This window comes from Nycticebus coucang, chromosome 3 (assembly GCF_027406575.1).
Source record: "Nycticebus coucang isolate mNycCou1 chromosome 3, mNycCou1.pri, whole genome shotgun sequence".
NCBI classification, from domain to species: Eukaryota; Metazoa; Chordata; class Mammalia; order Primates; family Lorisidae; genus Nycticebus; species Nycticebus coucang.
The window spans coordinates 64714222-64735752 of record NC_069782.1 but is presented as its reverse complement, the minus strand read 5'-3'; the positions used below and the strand labels follow the sequence as shown (position 1 = coordinate 64735752).

Sequence of the window (21531 nt, the reverse complement as noted above, 5' to 3'; positions counted from 1 at the left end):
AGAGAGAGAAATAGGGCAGGCGGGTGCCTGGACAGACAGCGACACACTAGCTCAGGCCCCAAGGGACCCACCCCTGCTACCCACTGTTACCTTGGACAATCCCTGTACTCATTATGGAGCCCATCCGGGAGTGGGTGTGATTGACAATCCCTGTGTTGGCTGTGCAGCGAGGAAGGAAGGAAGGGAGACGACGTCACCGCCCCCAGCCACCCAGACCACTGGTGTAGGCAGCAGAGCAAGGCAGAGGATCTGGGGGCCTCAGCAGAGAGCCCCAGGAAAAGGAAAAGGTGAAAGGACCAAGCACAGGCCAAGATGGCTGTCCGCTGGCCCTTCGAGGCACACAGCAGCCCTGGGCAAGCCCCCACCCCTGCTACCCCCTTGGAGGGCCACTCACCTAAAGGAATTAGGTTGTTGTGGCCCACGCTGGAGCCGCTGGCAATAACACTGCTCAGGTCATAGGCAGTTGGCATCCCTATACCAGACGAAGAGATGTTAGGCCCTGTGTGAGGGTGCCAAAGGCACACTCTAGGGCAGAGGGGTAAGCCTGTCACCAAGGGCTGCTAGCTGTGTCCACCCCTGGTGTAGGCCTGGTGTCATGGTTGGGGCCCACTCACCAGCCACAGCCATTCCACTGCTGAGGTTGTAGGTGCTGCCTGTGTTCCACATGTTCTCAGAGGGAGATGTGTAGTGGGAGCCGGGTGGGGGCGATGGCGTTGTGCCTGTATATCTGTGGCAGAGACAGACCCATGGGCAGGGCTGGTGGGGCTGGAGGTGGGAGCAACACCGACGTGGGCTGAAGGCCCCTCCTACCTGAAGAAGGGGTTTTTCAGATCCAGGAGGTTACTTGATTTAGACCCCGTTTGGTCCACTTGGGCCACAATACTGATGTCATAGCTCTGTCTGCAGAGAGGGTGGGGAGGATGATATGAGCTGGGGTTGGGGGGAAGGGACCCCTGACTCCCCAGCACCAGGCAGCAGCCTGCACCTTTTGTTGGCAATAAGCAGACATGTCCCTGAGAGCGTGTCCCCAGCCTTGGCGAACAGTGGTGACTGAAACAGGCACCGGACCTGGTACCAGTGGGTCAGGGGCTCCGTCGGGGCAGTGGACAACCACACAGTCATTCTGTCAAGCGAGGATAGGAAGCATGTACTTGACTGGGTCAGTGATACCACTTGGGCCACCCACCACCTTGTATATAACTTGAGTTCTCCCCAAGTGCCTGCCCCTGTGACAAGTTCCCCTGGGGCCCTGGAGCTGAGACAAGCTGGTTCCCAGGCAGTCCTGGGTACGTATGTGTGCACACATGTACACAGGAATCTGCAGCCATTAGGTGCCTACTCACCCTGATGCATTGTACTAAGAGACACAGACAAGATCCCACAAGGGACAGCCACTCAGAACACAGTGGACACACACCCATGCTCCACTCACATCAGTCATTTGCTCAAAGACAAGCTCTTGACCCCTTTTGGAAGGAACAGCATTGTTGGGAAAAGTCAATGTCCCACCCTCCTAACCTCCAGCCTAGCCCAGGTCACAGCAGCAGGAAGCTCCTGGGAGCAGCATGGCCTGCTCTGCTACACTTACATGGAGCCGATGAAAGCAACGTCAAACCAGAAGGCCAGGCCGTGGACCAGCCCTGAATGCAGCATGTGGAATTTGAATGGGATTTCTATCCTGTAAGGCAAGAGCAGTGGCTGCTGGGAAAGAAGAAGGGTGCCCAGTGCAGAGGCCTGGGACCCTCCTCTCCTGCCCTAGTATGGCAGGATGCCAGGGGGAGCCAGGTTGGCCTTGACCTTCAGCTCAAGCTGGGCCCAGGAGGATGGGGCTTGGGTGCTGGTACCTGTGCAAATCTCCTTCTTTGGCTTCTAAGAAGTTCACTGTGTACTTCACAGACTTGGCCATCAGGATCCGGATGTCAAATGTGTCCTGGGAGAGACCACAGGTGTGACCTGGATTCTGATGCAGAGGCCAACGTGAAAACGAGAGTCCTACCCCTTCCCCAAGGTCTGGGTCTGGCTGTTGGGCTAAAATCACATTGCCCTTCTCAGACCTGGCACAGGGGGAAGGTGACCTGTGGTAAGGCACTCAGGTGATGGCTCATTCATCCTCATCAGAGACTTGGCAGTTGCAATTTTGGGATATGGCTAGATACTCCTGCACATGTACACCTCACATGTATACTTGCTGACTGTTTGTAGTAGTCATACACTGGAAACCATCCAGCGAAACCAATGACAGCTCAATCATAAAAGACCATATATGAGAAAGAATGAAGAGACCCTTTGTGAACGGATGGGGAGAAATCTCCAAGATAAACCACAAGAAAGCTAATAAAGTTAAAGAAGTGGGTGTGAGCCACACAGTGACACATGATTATCATCTCAGCTACTTGAGAGGCTAAGGGAGGAGGATCCCTTGAGGCCAAGTGTTTGAATCCAGCTTGGGCGACCTCATCTCTTTTTCTTTCTTTAAGAAATGGAGTACTGGGCGGCGCCTGTGGCTCAGTTGGTAAGGCACTGGCCCCATATACCGAGGGTGGCGGGTTCAAACCCGGCCCTGGCCAAACTGCAACCAAAAAATAGCCGGGCGTTGTGGCGGGCGCCTGTAGTCCCAGCTACTTGGGAGGCTGAGGCAAGAGAATCGCTTAAGCCCAGGAGTTGGAGGTTGCTGTGAGCTGTGTGAGGTCACGGCACTCTACCGAGGGCCATAAAGTGAGACTCTATCTCTACAGAAAAAAAAAAAGAAATGGAGTACTTGGCTGGGCACCTGTAGCTCAGTGAGCAGGGCACCGGCCACATACACCAAGGTTGGCGGGTTCGAGCCCAGCCTGGGCCTGCTAAAACAACTGCAACCAAAAAATAGCTGGGCGTTGTGGTGGGTGCCTGTAGTCCTAGCTACTTGGGAGGCTGAGGCAAGAGAATCACTTAAGCCCAAGAGCTGGAGGTTGCTGTGAGCTGAGACGCCACAGCACTCTACTCAGACTCTGTCTCAAAAAAAAAGTTGCTGTGAGCTTTGATGTCACAGCACCCTACTGAGGTGACAACTTAAGACTCTGTCTCAAAAAAAATAAATAAAATTTAAAAAAGGAGTACTTCCTCTGTTGCCCCAGCTGGAGAATCTCTAACTCCTTCTGCCTCAATCTCCCAAATAGCTGGGATTACAAGGGAACTACTCTACCTAGTGAGGTATCATCTCTTTAAAATACCACAAACAAGTGCTGCCTACCATGAATTATGTGAACTAAATAAAATACAAAGAAAAAAATAAACCAGTTGTTGGAAGTATGAGGAGGAACCAGGGCAGCCAGGACTTTGGAGGCCAAGATCTTAAGAGAGAAGGAGAAATGCATTGAAGGGACCCTTTTTTGGCCTCTAGCCTTTCCTTGCAGGGCAGAAAACAGCCCTTGGCCTTTTAGGGACCTCCTTGTGGGAATGAAGCAAAATGGGAGCTTGGGGCTACCAAGGCAGTTAGGACTTGAGGGATCACAAAACTTAAAGGGAAAAGCAGAGAAATGAAGTGGGTGGTGTGCACACAACTGCACTTCCAGCATGAGCCAATCTCTGAGCTGCATGGGGATAGGAGGTTAGAGGTCCCTCCCACCCCCCAAAAAACAGAAGCTTCTAAAAGACTCAAAAGCTGAGGAGAGGATCAGGTAGCATATTGGTGCTGGAGGGCTAGAAGGAGGGCCTCTTTAATCAGCAGGCATATATTAAGATGCTGTGTCTTAAAGCAGTGGTTCACAAATTGTGGTCCCCACCAAAGTACCCTCAAAGTCAAAACTGTTATCATGATAATACCAAGACGTTCATGACTTTTGTACTCCTTTGCTCCCCAGTGGTATCATGACAGATTGAATGAAGCAGAATCCAGCCATCTTCTATCAAGCAGGCATTAAAGACATGTGTACATTAAAAATGTATTAAGGGGGCGGCGCCTATGGCTCAGTCGGTAGGGCGCCGGCCCCATATACCGAGGGTAGCGGGTTCAAACCTGGCCCCGGCCAAACTGCAACCAAAAAATAGCCGGGCGTTGTGGCAGGCGCCTGTAGTTGGCTGAGCCAAGATAATCGCTTAAGCCCAGGAGTTGGAGGTTGCTGTGAGCTGTGTGAGGCCACGGCACTCTACCGAGGGCCATAAAGCGAGACTCTGTCTCTACAAAAAAAAAAAAAAAATGTATTAAGGGCCAAGCGTGGTGGTTCAACCTGTAATCCTAGCACTCTAGGAGGCCAAAGCAGGTGGACTGCTTGAGCTCACCAGTTTGAGACCAGCCTAAGCAAAAGTGAGACCCCATTTCTACTAAAAAAAAATTAAAAATTGAGGCAAGAGGATCGCTTGACCCTGAGTTGGAGGTTGGTATGAGATATGACACCACAGCACTCTTTCCAGGATGACAGCTTGAGACTATTGTCTCAAAAAAAAAAAAAAAGTATTAACGGAGGGCAGGGGTGGTGGTTCAACCTATAATCTTAGCACTCTGGAAGGCTGAGGTAGGAGGATTGCTTGAGGCTAGGCTAAGAGTTTGAGGTTGCTGTGACGCCACAGCACTCTACCAAGGGTAACAAAGTGAGACTTTGTCTCAAAAAAAAAAAAAAAAAAAAAAGAACAAAGAACAAAGCTACTATTTTCACTAAATTTTTTAAAATAAAAATGACAGTGTCCTGGCTTGGTGCCTATAGCTCAAGCAGCTAGGGCGCCAGCCACATACACTAGAGCTGGTGGGTTAGAATCCAGCCCAGGCCCACCAAACAATGACAACTACAACCAAAAAATAGGCATTGTGAAGGGCGCCTGTAGTCCCAGCTAATTGGGAGACTGAGGCAAGAGACTTGCTTAAACCCAAGAGTTTGAGGTTGCTGTGACACCATGGCACTCTACCCAGGGTGACTCTACAGCTTGAGTCTCTGTCTCAAAAAAAAAAAAACAGTGTCCCATATTAGCAGATACATGTAAACAAAAGCTCATTAGCATTTTCAAAAAAAATTTTTTTCAGACAAAGTCTCACTCTGTCACTCTTCAGTAGAATGCAGTGGCATCACCATAGCTCACTGGAACTTCAAACCCTTGGGGTCAAGACATTTTCCTGTTTCAGCCTCCCAAGTAGCTAGGACCCACCACAACACCCTGCTAGTTTTTCTGCTTTTAGCAGAGATGGGGTCTCTGCTCTCGCTCAGGCTGTTCTAAAACTCTTGACCTCAAGCAATCTTGATACCTAGGCCACTCAAGAGTATTAGGATTATGGGTGTGAACCACCACACCTGGCCAAGATCAAGGTTGTTTTGTTTTTGAGACAGAGTCTCACTGTGTTGCCCTTGGTAGAATGCTGTGGCATCATAGCTCACAGCAACCTCAAACTCCTGGGCTTAAGCGATTCTCTTGCCTAAGCCTCCCAAGTAGCTGGGACTACAGGTGCTCACCACAACACCAGCTATTTTTATGTTGCAGTTGTCATTGTTGTTTAGCTGGCCTGGGGCGGGTTCGAACCCACCAGCCTGGGTATCTGGGGCCAGCACCCCCTACCCACTTGAGCTATGGGTCCTGTCTTGCTCAGCTATTTTTGGAGATGGGATCTTGCTCTTGCTCAGGCTGTTCTCGAACCTGTGAGCTCAGGCAATCCACCAGCCTCAGCCTCCCAAACTGCTAGGATTACCTCGCCCAGCCCTAAGATCAATTTTCAAGACGGCAAAGGGGTCCTGAGAGCAAAATGTTAGAGAACTGCCACCCTATAGGGAAGCCAAGAAGTAGGCCAGCCAATCAGTCTGCAAAGCCACCTCTAAATATCTCAAATGCCTGACTGGTCCAAGGTGATCTGTCCATATGACTATGTGCCTGGGAAAAACAAATCCTTACAAGAAAAAACATAATCCAGACCCTCTGGAATTTTTCAATGTGGCATTCAATGACCAAGCATACCAAAAGATAAGACCAAAGGACCAGGACCCAAAACCAACACAATAAACAAACACAGAGTGGGTGGTACCTGTGGCTCAGTGGGCAGGGCACCAGCCCCATATGCCAAGGGTGATGGGTTCAAACCCGGCCCCGGCTGGGACTACAGGCACCTGGGTGTTCTGGCAGGTGCCTGTAGTCCCAGCTACTCAGGAGAATCACCTATGCCCAGGAGTTGGAGGTTGCTGTGAGCTGTGATGCCACCGCACCCTACCAAGAGCAACAAAGTGAGACTCTGTCTCTAAAAAAACAAAAAACAAAAACACAGGGTGGACATAAAGTTCATGTGCGATTTTAAAATAGCTCAACATAGTAAATTGTACACAAACTTTATGTCCACCCTGTACAAACACACCTACCACTTTTTTAGATACTGAAAGCTATCAGATACTTATAATTAATATTTACTAAAAAATGAAAAAAAAGTTAAAAAAAAAAAGAAGAATTTCAGAGAGAACTGGGATAACTAAACCTGGAAAATTATAGTAACCAAAATTAAGAGGTAGAAAAGCAGGCTGGGCCCAGTGGCTCATGCCTATAATCCTAGCACTCTGGGAGACTGAGGTGAGTGGATCCCTTGAGTTTAGGAGTTCGAGGCCAACCTGAGCAAGAGTGAGACCTTGTATCTACCAAAAATAGAAAAATTAGGAGGCATCATGGTAGGTGCTTGTAGTCCCAGCTACTCAGGAAGCTGAAGCAAAGAGAATCACCTGAGCCCAGAGTATAAAGTTGTCATGAGCTATGATGACCCACTGCACTCTATCCAAGATGACAGAGTGAGACTCCATCTCAAAGCAAGTAGCATATTAGATTCAAGATGGAACTGGACTGGAAGATGGAACAGTAAAAATATGATGGAAAATATGTGCAAGATCATATAAGATCTTTATAAGATCATAAAAATACCTTTTTTTTGCAGTTTTTGCTGGGGCTGGGTTTAAACCCACCACCTCCGGCATATGGGGCCGGCACCCTACCCCTTTGAGCCATAGGCACCGCCCACACTGCACTATCTTAAGACAAAAAAAACAATCATCTGAGACATGGTGAAAAGATCTACTATATATGTAATCAGAATTCCAGAAGGAGATATAGGATGGGGCAAAGATAGTATTTAAAGTTGCCCAAAACTAGTGAAAAATACGGTGTGAAGAGGGGGTGATAAAATAATAAAACATAAGTTATTTTTAAATAGGAAGGCAAGAAAAACATAAAGAACAGTCTGAGTAAATAGAAAAATAGTAAGATTATAGACTCATACAGATTAGTAATTAAATATAAATTGTCTAAATATTCTTTTTTTTTTTGGAGACTCAAGCTATCGCCCTGGGTATCACAACCATCTCAAACTCTAGGCTTAAGTGATTCTCTTGCCTCAGCCCTCCAAGTAGCTGGGACTACAGGCACCTGCCATAAGTCCCAGCTATATTTTAGTTGTAGTTGTCGTTGTTTGGCAGGTCTGGGATGGATTCAAACCTGCCAGCTCTGATGTATGTGGCTACCACTTTAGCCGCTGAGCTACAGGCATGGAGCCATTGGTCCGAATATTCTAATTAAAATATTTTAGTCTTAGCCGGGCGCAGTGGCTCACACCTGTAATCCCAGCACTGTGGGAGGCAGAAGAGGGAGGATTGCTTGAGCTCAGGAGTTGGAGGCTTGTCTGAGCGAGAGTGAGACCCTGACTCATGGAAAAAAAAAAAAAATGGAAAAACTCAGCTGGGCGCCGCGGCGAGGGCCTGTAATCCCAGTGGCTTCAGAGGCTGAGGCAGCAGGATGCCCACAGCCCAAGTCTGAGGTTGCAGTGAGCTACGATGCCACTGCCCTCTGATCAGGGCATAGGGTAGAACTCTGTCTCGACAAAAAAAAAAAAAAAAAAAATTTTAATCTTGGGCGGCGCTATGGCTCGGTGAGTAGGGCGCTGGCCCCATATACTGAGGGTGGAGGGTTTGAACCCAGACCCGGCTAAACTACAACAAAAAAATAGCCGGGCGTAGTGGCAGGCACCTGTAGTCCCAGCTACTCGGGAGGCTGACGCAAGAGAATCTCCTAAGCCCAGGAGTTGGAGGTTGCTGTGAGCTGTGACGCCATGGTACTCTACCGAGGGTGATAAAATGAGACTCTGTCTCTTAAAAAAAAAAAATAGGGAGGTGCCTGTGGCTCAGAGAGTAGGGTGCCAGCCCCATATACCAAGGGTGACAGGTACAAATCCAGCCCTAGCCAAACTACAACAAAAAAATAGCCGGGCGTTATAGTGGGCACCTGTAGTCCCAGCTACTCAGGAGGCTGAGGCAAGAGAATCACCTAAGCCCAGGAGTTGGGAGGTTGCTGTGAACTGTGACGCCATGGCACTCTACTGAGGGTGATAAAGTGAGACTCTGTTTCTATAGAAAAAAATAAATAAATAAATAAAAAATATAATAATAAATAAAATATTTCAGTCTGATTGATAAAACAAAACCCAATTTTGTATTGCTTACAAGAAATGTTTCTTGTGGCTCGGCGCCTGTAGCTCAAACGGCTAAGGCACCAGCCACATACACCTGAGCTGGTGCGTTCAAATCCAGTCCAGGCTTGCCAAACAACAATGACAACTACAACCAAAAATAGCTGGGCATGGACGGCGCCTGTGGCTCAGTCGGTAAGGCACCGGCCCCATATACCGAGGGTGGCAGGTTCAAGGCCCCATATACCGAGGGTGGCAGGTTCAAACCCAGCCTCGGCTGAACTGCAACCAAAAAATAGCTGGGCGTTGTGGCGGTCGCCTGTAGTCCCAGCTACTCGGGAGGCTGAGGCAAGAGAATCGCTTACGCCCAGGAGTTGGAGGTTGCTGTGAGCTGTGTGATGCCACGGCACTCTACCGAGGGCCATAAAGTGACACTCTGTCTCTACAAAAAAAAAAAAAAAAAAATAGCTGGGCATTACGGCAGGCACCAGTAATCCCAGCTACTTGGGAGACCGAGGCAAGAGAATTGCTTAAGCCCAAGAGTTGGAGGTTGCTCTGAGCTGTGACACCGCCACACTCTATCAAGGGCAACAAAGTGAGACTCTGTTTCAAAATAAATAAATAAAATGAAAAATTGATCTATCTAAGAGGATTAGTTGATACCAAGAGCTTGAAGCTGCTGTGAGCTATGACACTAGAGCACTCTCCCCAGGGCTATAAAGTGAGACTCTATATCCAAAAACAAACAAACAAACAAAAAAAAAAATTGTCATAATGGTAAGTCTATAATCGGTAATAGGAAAAACAGATTTAAAAAGGTAGAGATAGAGAAGATGTAACCAATGTGATTAACACACATAACCTAATTATTATACTCTCTGTTTAGTATATTTTTTTCAAGTACACACCACAGAACGTTAACCAAAAGAAAACACATACTAAACTTAAAGAAAAACTCATATAATCTTATATGAGTTTTATATATGCTGCATGACCACAAAGAAATTAAGACAGAATATTGTGCTGATTATGCTATATGTTGTGAGCAAACAAAAGGTTAACAGATTACATGTTTGAGCCAGGCACAGTGGCTCACACCTATAATCCTAGCATTCTGGAAGGCCAAGGCAAGTAGATTGTTTAAGCTCAGGAGTTCGAGACCAGCCTGAGCTACAGTGAGACCCTGTCTCTAAAAAACTGCCAAGCATTGTGGCTGGCACCTGTAGTCCCAACTACTCAAAACAAGACTTGAGCCCAACCTTTTGAGGTTGCTATAAGCTGTGGCGCCACTGCACTCTACTGAGGGGAACAAAGACTCTGTCTCAAAAAACAAAACAAAACATGTTTGTATATGTACGTTTCAATGTTAAGCCTCTATAAAGATAAATAATGTCTGCCTACAGGAAGGGAATCAGCAGGTGGGAACAGAAGTGGGAAGGCTTTTCTCTTTTATATATATATATTTGTTTTTTTGAGACAGAGCCTCAAGCTTTTGCCCTGGGTAGAGTGGCATCACAGCTCACAGCAACCTCTAACTCCTGAGCTGAAGCAATTCTTCTGCCTCCACCTCTGAAGTAGCTGGGACTACAGGCGCCTGCCACAAACCCGGCTATTTTTGGTTGCAGCCATCATTGTTGTTTGGTGGGCCAGGCTGGATTTGAACCCGCCAGCTCAGGTGTATGTGGCTGCCGCCTTAGCTGCTTGAGCCACAGGTGCCGAGCCACTCTTTTATATTCTTGATTTTTTTTTTTTTTTTTTTTGAGACAGAGTCTCTCTTGGTCACCCTCGGTAGAGTGGCATGGCGTCACAACTCACAGCAACCTCCAGCTCCTGGGCCCAGGCAATTCTCTTGCCTCAGCCTCCCGAGCAGCTGGGACTACAGGCGTGCGCCACAATGCCCGGCCATTCTTTTACTGCAGTTTGGCTGGGGCTAGGTTTGAACCCACCACCCTCGGCATATGGGGCCGGCACCCCACCCACTGAGCCACAGGCACCGCCTTATGTTCTTCATTTTTGAACTATGGATCTACATATCAATTAAAAAAAAAAATCTCAAGTAAAACTGATCAGCAAATTAGCTCACCAAGTTCATCTGTAATAGCTGTCAGACACTGTGTGCTGCGTGCTAAGCACTCTACATGCATTCCCAGTATCTTTGTGAGAGAGCACTGCACAGAGCAGAAGGGAGGTCTGAGAGGGGCAGTGGCTTCCCCAGGGCTGCACAGGTTAGACAACGCCTCAGCACCAATCAAGCCCATGTCTCCCTCCTGTCACGCAGGGCAGCCATGTTCAGTGAGAACTGTGATAGTGCCCTGGGTGCCCAACTCACCACCACAGGCTGCCGGAAATACTCGTCCACTGCAGCACCTCGTAGGGCCGACAAGTCCACTCCATGGAAGGATGGTTGGTACCTGCAGAAGTCCCCACCCCAATGGCAAGGTCACTAGCAGCAGGAGAGGCGGGCAGGGTAGCTCTGCCTTCTTTCCCAACTAGCCCTCATGCAGCCTAAGTTCTTTAGTCCTACTAAGGTTGAGAGAGTGGGAGAAGTAGGTGCTAGGGCAGTCCCCAAGAAGGTAGGCCAAGGGGCCAAGGCAGGACACCCAGGTCACACTCACCAGAAGTTGGCTTTGGTGAACTGCTCCATGTAGAGCTGTTCATCCGTGAAGGGTGCAAGGTGGACGTCACCAATGGTAGGGAACATGTTTCCTGGGAGCGGGGGGCAGGGAGGGGTGCTGGTGTCAGGTGGCACATCCTGCAGGGCCCGGCAGGGCTTAAAAAGGGCCCCAAGACCTCCAGTCCTAGGCTTCCCAGTCATTCACTCATTCGTTCATGCAATCACATGACACAGGGTGCTGAGTGTCACATCTGCCCTGATCCACACTCAAACTGTGCCACCTCAGTGAATCCCGCCAAGGTTTGGAGAGGTTGGTGGGATCATCTTATGTTGTATTACTAGGTCTGGGAGGCAAGAAAGGGACTTGCCAGGGCTTCCTGGATAAGCAAGTGTTGCCTCTCAGGTGCTATCACTCTGGCACATGCAGCTGGAGAGAGCAAAATTGCTCTGTATGGGGGGTAAGGGGCTGACCCCAGGATACACCATCACTGTTGGGGGCCGCAGTTGAGGCCATAGGCTGGGTGGAGGAAGCTGAATCCCCACCACTAGGATTGCCTGGGTTCTTACACAGACACCAGACCAGCAGGGTGGGCCACGTGACCACCCTTACGTGGGAACATGGCCTAAAAGGGGAGGAGGAACAGGGTCCTCCATCTGTGATTCAATAAGCAGAGAGATGAGTCAGGGCTCCAAGGCCCTGCCTGCCCCTGGGGAACATCTGGCCTCCAGATGAGGGCCTCCTCCTATCCTTCTGAGCTGGTGGAGGAAGGCCCTGAGGAGCCAGCGATGCTTTGCCTACACCTCGCTGCCTCCAGGCTGCAGCAGAGGCTAGAAATGCTCAGCTGTACATCTACACGCTGGGCTCTGGAGGCCCATGGGAACAGTGGGAAAGCATCTCTGGCCCAGAGACATGCAGCTGAGGGAAGGGCTGCCTTCAATCCTCAAAAGAGCTTCCCAGGTTGCACAGAAGTCACACCAATAGGGCAGATGGGAAGAGAGTGAGGCCCACAACCCCCAGCATGGCCCACACTCACACCTGGGACACAGGACACAGCTGTGAGATGTGGCAGCAACCACCCACCTCTGAGAGTGGAGCCCATGGCAGGTCCCTGAGGCCTGGATTGAGAAATAGCCAGAGGACCCAGTAAGAACTTCCCTCCAGACCAAGTGAGCTACTGCCTGCTGGAGCCCACCAGCCTGCTGCTATGCCCCACAGCTGTGGCCCTGGCTAGGGAACTCCTATGCCCATACAGAAACACTTGGACACAGACACACACTAGAACCAAGAAGAGAAACACATACTGAAAATGTTCAGGGCTGAGGATAGAGCCCCAGTGACAGATGGGCAGATGTAGGCAGTTATCCAGTGACTCACAGAGGCATGGACAGGAAGTGACAGATGGGCTCACCAGACAGCTGCTCCCAGCACTCACGTACACCTACACATATGGCACCATGCACACCCACCTCCCAGACTCTGAGAGCCAGGCCTGTCAGGAAACCACTTGCCACAGAAACTGTCCCAACCCCCACTCTCAGCCAGAGGCTGTTGGTGGCACCAGGATATGGGATATTGCCTCCCGGAGGCTCCCTGGGAGCCAAGCCACCACCAGCCTGGCTGAGCAGCAGCCTGAGGGCTTGGCCACGGGGCCCTGACCAGGCAGGGACAGAAAGACCCCCCCACTTGGCAGTGCCTCAGCCTGTCTTCTGAGAAGCTCAACCCCTACTGGCCCCTGGCCCAGAGGTCTCCCCGGCCCCACATGCCAGCAGGGACACTCACCGCTAGGCTTCAGGTACTTCTTGGCGTGGAGGTAGCTCTCAAGCATGCGCTCATTGAAAAGCATGTAGCCCATGGGCTCCGAGATGATGATGTCCACTTGCTCAGGGAGGGAGACCTCTTCCACCTTGCCAGGGATAACCACGATGCGGTCTGTCAGGTTGTTACTCTTCACCAAGACCTGTGGATGGGCCGGAGGGTCATATGGGCTCCCTGTGCCTACCTGCCACAGGGCCTTCTCCAGGCCCGCCTCTCAAGGGAGGGTCCTGTTCCCACCAAGTGCTCCTCTGCCTCCTTCACAAGTGTCCCAACCACAGGATCAGCAACAGCCTGTTCAGAGCTCACTGCGGCCCAGGTCTTAGAGCTGCCCCATGGTGGCATCCCAGGTCCCCCAAGACAAGGATACCTGCTGATGGCCACAGAGAGAGGATGAGCAGATCTGCAACAGCTACTGAAGCCACAGCCAGATGCACCCCAAGCAAATAGTCCCAGGGCTGATTTATCCTATAGATAGGACCGCACAAGGGATAGGGACAGAGCAAAGAGCAGAATGGACATGCCTCCACCACAGGGACAGAGGCACACTCACTTCTACAGACACAGGAAAGCTCTAGAATAGTGATTTTCAACCGGTGTGCCATGGCATATGGGTGTGCTGTGAGAAAATCTAGGCATGCTGCAAAAATTTTTAAAAATCATCAACTATTTGGGCGGCGCCTGTGGCTCAAGGAGTAGGGCGCCAGTCCCATATGCCAGAGGTGGCGGGTTCAAACCCAGCCCCGGCCATAAACACACACACACACACAAAAAAAAGTCAACTATTTTTGAAAGAAATTTAAGGTACAGCAAGTATCTCCTTTTTTTTCAGTCTTTGTTTTTTTTTTGAATTGAAGTGTGCCACAGTAGTTTAACTACAGCAGTGGTTCTCAACCTTCCTAATGCTGGGAGCCTTTAATACAACAGTTCCTCATGTTGTGGTGACCTCCAACATAAAACCATAAAACTATTTTTGTTGCTACTACATAACTGTAATTTTTCTACTGTTATGAATCGTAATGTAAATATCTGATATGCAGGATGTATTTTCTTTTCTTTTTGTAGAGACAGTGTCTCACTGTACGGCCCTCGGGTAGAGTGCCGTGGCGTCACAAGGCTCACCGCAACCTCTAATTCTTGGGCTTACGCGATTCTCTTGCCTCAGCCTCCCGAGCAGCTGGGACTACAGGCGCCCGCCACAACCCCCGGCTGGGTTTGAACCCGCCACCCTTGGCATATGGGGCCAGCGCCCTACTCACTGAGCCACAGGCGCCGCCTGCAGGATGTATTTTCATTGCTACAAAGGAGTCACGACCCACATGTTGAGAACCACTGAACTACAAGTTCAAATCGGTAAGGCACCAGCCCCATATACTGAGGGTGGCGGATTCAAACCCGGCCCCGGCCAAACTGCAACCAAAAAATAGCCGGGCGTTGTGGCGGGTGCCTGTAGTCCCAGCTGCTCGGGAGGCTGAGGCAAGAGAATCGCTTAAGCCCAGGAGTTGGAGGTTGCTGCGAGCTGTACGAGGCGACGGCACTCTACAGAGGGCCATAAAGTGAGACTCTGTCTCTACAAAAACAACAAAAAAAAAGTTGAAAAACAGGGAGGTGCCTGTGGCTCAGTGGGTAGGGCACCAACCCCATATACTGAGGATGGTGTGTTTGAACCCGCCCCGGCCAAACTGCAACAAAAAAATAGCCTGGGGCGGCGCCTGTGGCTCAAAGGAGTAGGGCGCTGGCCCCATATGCTGGAGGTGAGGGTTCAAACCCAGCCTTGGCAAAAACTGAAAAAAAAAAAAAAAAAAATAGCTGGGCATTGTGGTGGGCGCCTGTAGTCCCAGCTACTAGGGAGACTGAGGCAAGAGAATCACCTAAGCCCAGGAGTCGGAGGTTGCTGTGAACTGTGACACTAGGGCACTCTACCAAGGGTGATAAAAAAAAAAAAAAAAAAGTTGAAAAACAGGGGCTGGTGGCTCATACCTGTAATCCCAGCACTTGGGAGGCCCAGGTGAGTAGATTGCCTGAGCTCACAGGTTCAAGACCAGCCTGACCAAGAGAGAGACCTCCTCTCTAAAAAAGTCAGGCACTATGGCAAGCACCTGTAGTCCCAGCTACTTGGGAAGCTGACGCAAGGGAATCGCTTGAGCCCAAGAGTTGGAAGTTGCTGTGAGCTATGATGGCACAGCACTCTACAGAGGTTGACAAAGTGAGACGCTGTCACAAAAAAAAAAAAAAAAAGGCTCAGTGCCCATAGCTCAGTGAATAGGGTGCTGGCCACGTACACTAAGGCTGGCAGGTCTGAGCCTGGCCCAGACCTGCTAAACAACAATGACAACTGCAACCAAAAAACAGCCAGGTGTGGCGGGCGCCTGTAGTCCCAGCTACTTGGGAAGCTGAGGCAAGAGAATCGCTTAAGCCCAAGAGTTTGAGGTTGCTGTGAGCTGTGACACCACGACACTCTACTGAGGGTGACATAATGAGACTCTGTGTCTCAAAGAAAAAAAAGGTTGAAAAACAATATCCATAAGGATTTCTTGAATGTAGTTCTCACGGTGGGAGGTAGGGTACAGGGGAGCTCAGGTGGAGGAGGGGACCAGTTTTACTGTTTGCACACCTGTAGCTTTTATATTTAGAACCTTGAGAATGAAGGTTTCAGTGCAAAAAAAGGAAAAATGGAAAATGACAATTGCCCTGACCTCAAGGGTGACCAGCCAGCCACAGAGGGGACTCAAGCCCCATGAGTCCCTCCTTTCTTCGACTGATTGTTGGGACAGAAGAGGGAATAAAGCACAGAAGTGACTTCCTCAGGCCTCCCAGGGCCTAGCTAGGCTGGGGGTGGGCAAAGTGGACACTGACCTCAGCATGCTGGGCCATAGTGCTGGCCTCCACTGCATAGATCTTCCTTGCTCCAGCTTGGGCAGCGAAAAATGACAGGATCCCAGAGCCACAGCCAACATCAAGAACAATCTGAGGGAGGTAGAGCAAGATACTAGAAGGTGACCGTGATCATAAGGGATGTACATGTCATCAGGTGTCATAGCCAAGTTTGTCTTCAAACTTTCCAGGTCAAAATAATGGGAGAACTAAAGACAACTGAGCCATGGGCCAGTCTTCTGAGCTCCCACTCAGCTGGCAGCTGAGAGGTATCCTTGGGGGTATCTGTGGATCACCCAGAACTGCCAGGGGGCATGACCCAGGCACTAGACAAGGCAGATCCATGCAGACCCATGTAGAACGCCCCCAAGACATAATAAACACAAGCTCCCAAGAGATTCAAAAGGGAAAACTATACAATGTGCCAAGAAGGGAATCAATTTCTACTTTTGTACTGTTCTTTCTTTCTCCTTTTCTGTAATCATGAGTATGCATTATCTGGCAATATTAAAATGCCTTTATAAAAGAAACAAGGGAAATGAGGAGCTAGATTACAGTATATCCACATGACTTAATAGCATGTCCCAAGATATTCTGGGGACCTAATGTTCAGCATGGTGACTAGACGTAATATTACTATACTGTACTGTACACAGTCATGCATCTGTAACAACAGCATGAGGTTCTCAGAAAAGCATCTTTGGTGGTGGTGTCACTGAGCAATCGTCAGATTGTGCTATGCAAACCTACCACACACCTAGGCTGCATGATAAGGCCTATTGCTACTGGGCTGCAAAGCTGTAGAGCAGGTCAGCATACTGAATTGTGAGGGCAAACGTGATACAGTAGGAAGCATATTATCTAAACATATCTAAACATAGAAAAAGTACAATAGAAATATGGCGTTATGAGACTACAGGACCAACTGTTATAAATGCGGTCCACTGTTAACCAATGCTGTTAAGCAGTGCTTGGCTATACTTGAAATTCACTAAGAGAGAAGATCTTAAGTGTTCTCACCCCATACAGAAAAAGGAAACTATGTGAGGTAATGGAGGTTAACTTAACTGTGGTAATCATTTCACAAATATATATATGTGTGTGTACATATATATATATATATCTCCAAACATCACCACTGTCCACTTTAAATATGGACATTAGTTATTTGCTAATCATACCTCCTTAGGTCTGGGGAGGAAAAAAGTAGTATGTACTAGGATAATGCCCGTGGGAGATATAATATTATTTTTTCTGGTTGGGCTTGGTGGCTCACACCTATAATCCTAGCACTCTGGGAGGTTGAGGTGGGAGGATGGCTTGAGGTCAGAAGTTTGAGACCAGCCTGAAAAAGAATGAGACTCCGGGCGGTGCCCATAGCTCAGAGGGTAGGGTACCAGCCACATATACCGAGGCTGGTGGGTTGGAATCCACCTCGGGCCAGCTAAAACACAATGACAACTGCAACCAAAAATAGCTGGGTGTTGTGGCAGGCGCCAAAAATAACTAGGCATTGTGGTGGGTGCCTGTAGTCCCAGCTACTTGAGAGACTGAGGCAAGAGAATCGCTTAAGCCCAAGAGTTTGAGGTTGCTGTGAGCTGTGATGCTACAGCACTCTACCCAGGGCAACAGCTTGAGACTCTGTCTAAGAAAAAAAAAAAAAAAGAATGAGACTCCACTCTATTAAAAATAGAAAAACTGGCCAGGAGTGGTGGCTCACGCCTGTAGTCCCAGCGCTGTGGGAGGCCGAGGTGGGGGGATTGCCTGAGCTCAGAGGTTCAAGACCCATATGAGCAGCAGTGAGCCAGAGTAAGACCCCGTCTCTACTAAAAACATCAAAAACAGCCAGCACTGCAGGAGAAAGAAGAAAATCAACAAAAAAGGAGTACTTCAAACAAAGAAGAATGAAAAAGCACACTGAAATTAAAAATAAAAAATTAAAAAAATTAAAAAAAAAAAAAGTAGAAAAATTAGCCAGGTGTGTGGTGTGTTCCTGTAGTCCTACCTCCTCAGGGAGGCTGAGGCAGGAGGATCATTTGAGCTCAGGAGTTTGAGGTTGTAGCGAGCTATGATGCCCAGGAGACCGAGCAAGATTCTTGTCCAAAAAAAAAAAAAAAAGGTGGCTCCCAGAAGAGTATGTAAAATAAAATCGAATTTCATTTTGTAAATAAAAAGACTTAATAATAAAATTCTAAAATTTATGCTCATGTCTACATCAGGAAATCTGCAAGAGATCTCATACTGTGGGCAGTGGTTATCTTAAAAGGAAATGACAGAAGCTAGAGGCCTCTCATGTCTCTGTTGTACACGTGTTGTACACGATGTGTTGAATTTAAATGTTAAGTAGGTTTTACTTTTATAATCCATAAAAATTAAAGCTAAAATCAAATCAAAAATAAAATAAGACAGGCTCAGCGCCGATAGCACAGTGGTTACAGCGCCAGCCACATACACCCAGACTGGCGGGTTCAAACCCAACCTGGGCAGGCTAAACAACAATGACAACTGTAACAAAAAATAGCCGGGTGTTATGGCAGGTGCCTGTAGTCCCAGCTACTTGGGAGGCTAAGACAAGAGAATTGCTTGAGCCCAGGAGTTTGCTGAGTTTGAGGTTGCTACCAAGGGCAACATTGTGAGACTCTGTCTCAAAATAAATAAATTAATAAATTAAATTAAATTAAATTAAAAAATAAAATAGGCTCAGTGCCTGTACCTCAGCGGCTAGGGTGCCAGCCACATACAGCGGGGCTGGTGGGCTTGAACCTGGCCTGGGCCTGCCAAACAACAACAAAATAGCTAGGTATTGTGGCAGGCACTTGTAGTCCCAGCTACTTGGGAGGCTGAGGCAAGAGAATCGCTTAAACCCAAGAGTTTGAGGTTGCTGTGAGCTGTGACGCCACAGCACTCTACCCAGGGTGACACAATGAGACTCTGTCTAAAAATAAAATAAAATAGTTGGGTGTAGTGTCTCATGCCTGTAGAGGGAGGATTACTTGAGGCCAGAAGTTTGAGACCAGGCTTGGCAACAGAGCCACAGTTTGTCTCCACAAAAAAATTTAAAAATTAGCTGGGCTGATGGCCTACACCTGTAGTCCCAGCTACTTGTGAGGCCAAGGCAGGAGGATCGCTTGAGCCCTGATCTGTGATTATGCTCCAGCCTGGATGACATAGCAAGATACTGTCTCTTCAAAAAAAGGAAAAGAGGCCAGGCATAGTGGCTCACACCTGTAATCCTAGCACTCTGGGAGGCTGAGGCAGGTTCATTGCTCGAGCTCATAGGTTTGAGATCAGCCTGAGCAAAAGTCAGACCCCATCTCTACTAAAATTAGAAAAAGTGAGGCAAGAGGATTGCTTGAACCTAAGAGTTTGAGGTTGCTGTGAGCTATGACACCACGGCATTCTACCCAGGGCAACAGTTTGAGACTGTCTCAAAAAAAAAAAAAAAAAGGAAAAGGATAAAGAGGTACAGAAATAGGGAGGTTGAGTGTGGAGCTGGTCCCCCAGGCTCTCCAAGATCTCTGGTGGCCTCAGGCTCCTCCTCCTGCACATGCCACAGTGGGTTATAGGTGCCACTTACCTTGTCCTTGAAGTCAGTGTGGTTCTGCAGGATTGCACGCTGGTAGGTGCCTGTTCGCACGTAGTCCTGCATCATGTTCTGCTGCTGGGACAGGTAGCCGTAAAACTGGAACAGAGACATACCAATGGCACAGAGCACAAGGCAGGACAGGTGGCTGAGGTCCTGGCCAGCCCTGTGAGAGAGCACAAACCTCCCTTGGGAGGCCAAGTACCCTCTGCCTGGGCCCTGCTGGCACCTCTGGAAGATGGAGCAGGAAGCTGAAGGGCAGCTCCCATTGGGGATACCACCACCATCACCGCCACTGAAGGACACAGCTGGATGCTGCCTGGACATGGAAGCTGTCCAGGAGAACTCAACATTCGCCACAGGCGAGGTTCCTGCATCAGGGCCACCTGCCCCATCCTGAGGGCCCCAAAGCAGCGGAGGAGCAGATCAAACACAACCCTAGAACTCAGAGTGCCAGGGAGGTGAGGTGCAGGGTCTCTCTGTAAGACAACGGGCGACCAGGAGGCAGCGTGGCACCCAGGCAGGGGCACAGGCTTTGACATCAGCAGACCTGGCTTCCCATCTTGGCTCTGTTGCATAATAGCTGTGTGACTTGGAGCAAGTCACTTAACCTCTCTGAGCCTCAGTTTTCTCATCTGTAAAATGGGGACAATAATAGCACTTACCTCCTAGAGTTGTTGGGAGGGTCCGAGCACTTCTGTGCAAGTGAGAGCACTCAGACCAAGGCCTGGCATGCAGGGACATTGTTCTACTGTCATTCAAAAGGCCTGTGGCCCTGAGCTCTGCCGGTGCTCAGCTCCTCCCAGCAACCCTCTTAACCAAGCACCTGCATCTCTGCTTCACAGATGAGGAAACTGAGGCCTGGCAAGTAGAGGAAACCTGCCCAAGGCTATGTGGCTAGTAGGGGGCAGAGCCGGGCAGGAACCCTGGTGGGCCTGCCCTGTGCTGCACAGCCTCCTGTGGGTGGGTGGGAAGAGGGCCACCAAGGGCCGCAGCCTGGCTGAGGGCAGCGCAACCCACCTGGAAGTACTGCACCGCAGAGGACTCTTCCGTGCGCTCACTGAACACAGACCGCTCCAGGGTGTGGCCCCGGCAAGTTTTCAGGATGTTGTAGAATGAACAAAAATCTGGAATGGGGAAGCCAGGTCACCAAGGGGTGGTCATCAATCTGCCCAGGAGGCCCATGCATGTGGCCATTTGGGAGTGAGGGTTCTAGATGCTGGGGCTACCCTTCTATCTGGCTACATTATCCTGATTTTCCTACCTTGAACATGTGTTGCTGCTGATTTCTCTCCCCAAAAATCAACGTTCAAATTTCAAAGAAGAGAAGGGCAGCCACAGCTGCTCCTATTGACTATCAGGAGGTATGGCAAGCGACCCTGCATATATCATGCTCTGTCAGTGGGAATGGGCCTGGGGTGTTTCCTCACCAAACTGGCCTGGGTGTCAAACCTCTGCCAAATAAGCCCAAGTCCACCCAGAAGCTCAGGGCAGCATCTACTAAAAAGCGACTGGATGAGGCCTGTGGACACAGAGGAACACAGTAGGACACTGCCTAGCCCCAGGATGTGATGCGACCCCGCCCTTTAAAATGAGGTACATTGCTGGGTGTAGTGGCTCACTCCTAGCACTCCTGGAGGCTGAGGCAAGAGGATCCCTTGAGCTCAGGAGTTTGGGATTACCCTGAGCAAAAACAAGACCCTAATCTCTACTCAAAAAATAAAAATAAAAAAATTAGTTGGGTATAGTGGTGGGCACTTGTAGACCCAGCTACTTGGAAGGCTGAGGCAGTAAGATTGCTTGAACTCAGGAGTGACAGCTCAGAGTGACAGTCTGTTTCAAAAAACAAAAACTAAGTTAAAAAAATAAAATGACCATGATCGCATTAATGTACACAGCTATGATTTAATAATAAAAAAAGAAAAATAAATAAAATAAAATGAGCTACATTTATTAACATAAACTGATGGCTGCTAAAAACTACCTAGTACCACAGCATTTATAAGATAATCTCTTAAAAATTAAACCAGTCAGTGTGTTGGCTTGAGTTTATAGTCTCAGCTACATGGGAAGCTGAGTCAGGTGGATCCTTTGAGCCCAGGAATTCACAACAAGCCTGAGCAACACAGTGCAACAGAACAATAAAAAAATTAAAAATTAGGGCAGCGCCTGTGGCTCAAAGGAGTGGGACGCTGGCCCCATATGCCGGAGGTGGCGGGTTCAAACCCAAGACCCGCCCAAAAAAAACTGCACAC

At 49.1% G+C, this 21531-nt stretch overlaps 1 protein-coding gene across 8 annotated transcripts in view; it reads right to left on the bottom strand.

Moving 5' to 3' along the window:
• The window catches only part of CARM1 (coactivator associated arginine methyltransferase 1), a 56843-nt gene that overhangs the window by 1196 nt on the left and 34116 nt on the right, over positions 1–21531 (bottom strand). For 4 of the 8 annotated variants that reach the window (XM_053583271.1, XM_053583270.1, XM_053583273.1 and 1 more), the window contains 12 exons: positions 20297–20403; positions 19271–19375; positions 15676–15786; positions 12787–12964; positions 11008–11098; positions 10722–10803; positions 1845–1930; positions 1589–1678; positions 986–1123; positions 811–900; positions 615–727; positions 91–472 (listed from right to left, as the gene is read on the bottom strand). In XM_053583271.1, coding sequence (XP_053439246.1) covers positions 91–472; positions 615–727; positions 811–900; positions 986–1123; positions 1589–1678; positions 1845–1930; positions 10722–10803; positions 11008–11098; positions 12787–12964; positions 15676–15786; positions 19271–19375; positions 20297–20403 — 1573 coding nt within the window. Of the gene's footprint in view, positions 1–90; positions 473–614; positions 728–810; positions 901–985; positions 1124–1588; positions 1679–1844; positions 1931–10721; positions 10804–11007; positions 11099–12786; positions 12965–15675; positions 15787–19270; positions 19376–19505; positions 19882–20296; positions 20404–21531 lie in introns of those variants that run through there. The other 4 variants (XM_053583274.1, XM_053583275.1, XM_053583277.1 and 1 more) reach the window with 3 other exon arrangements.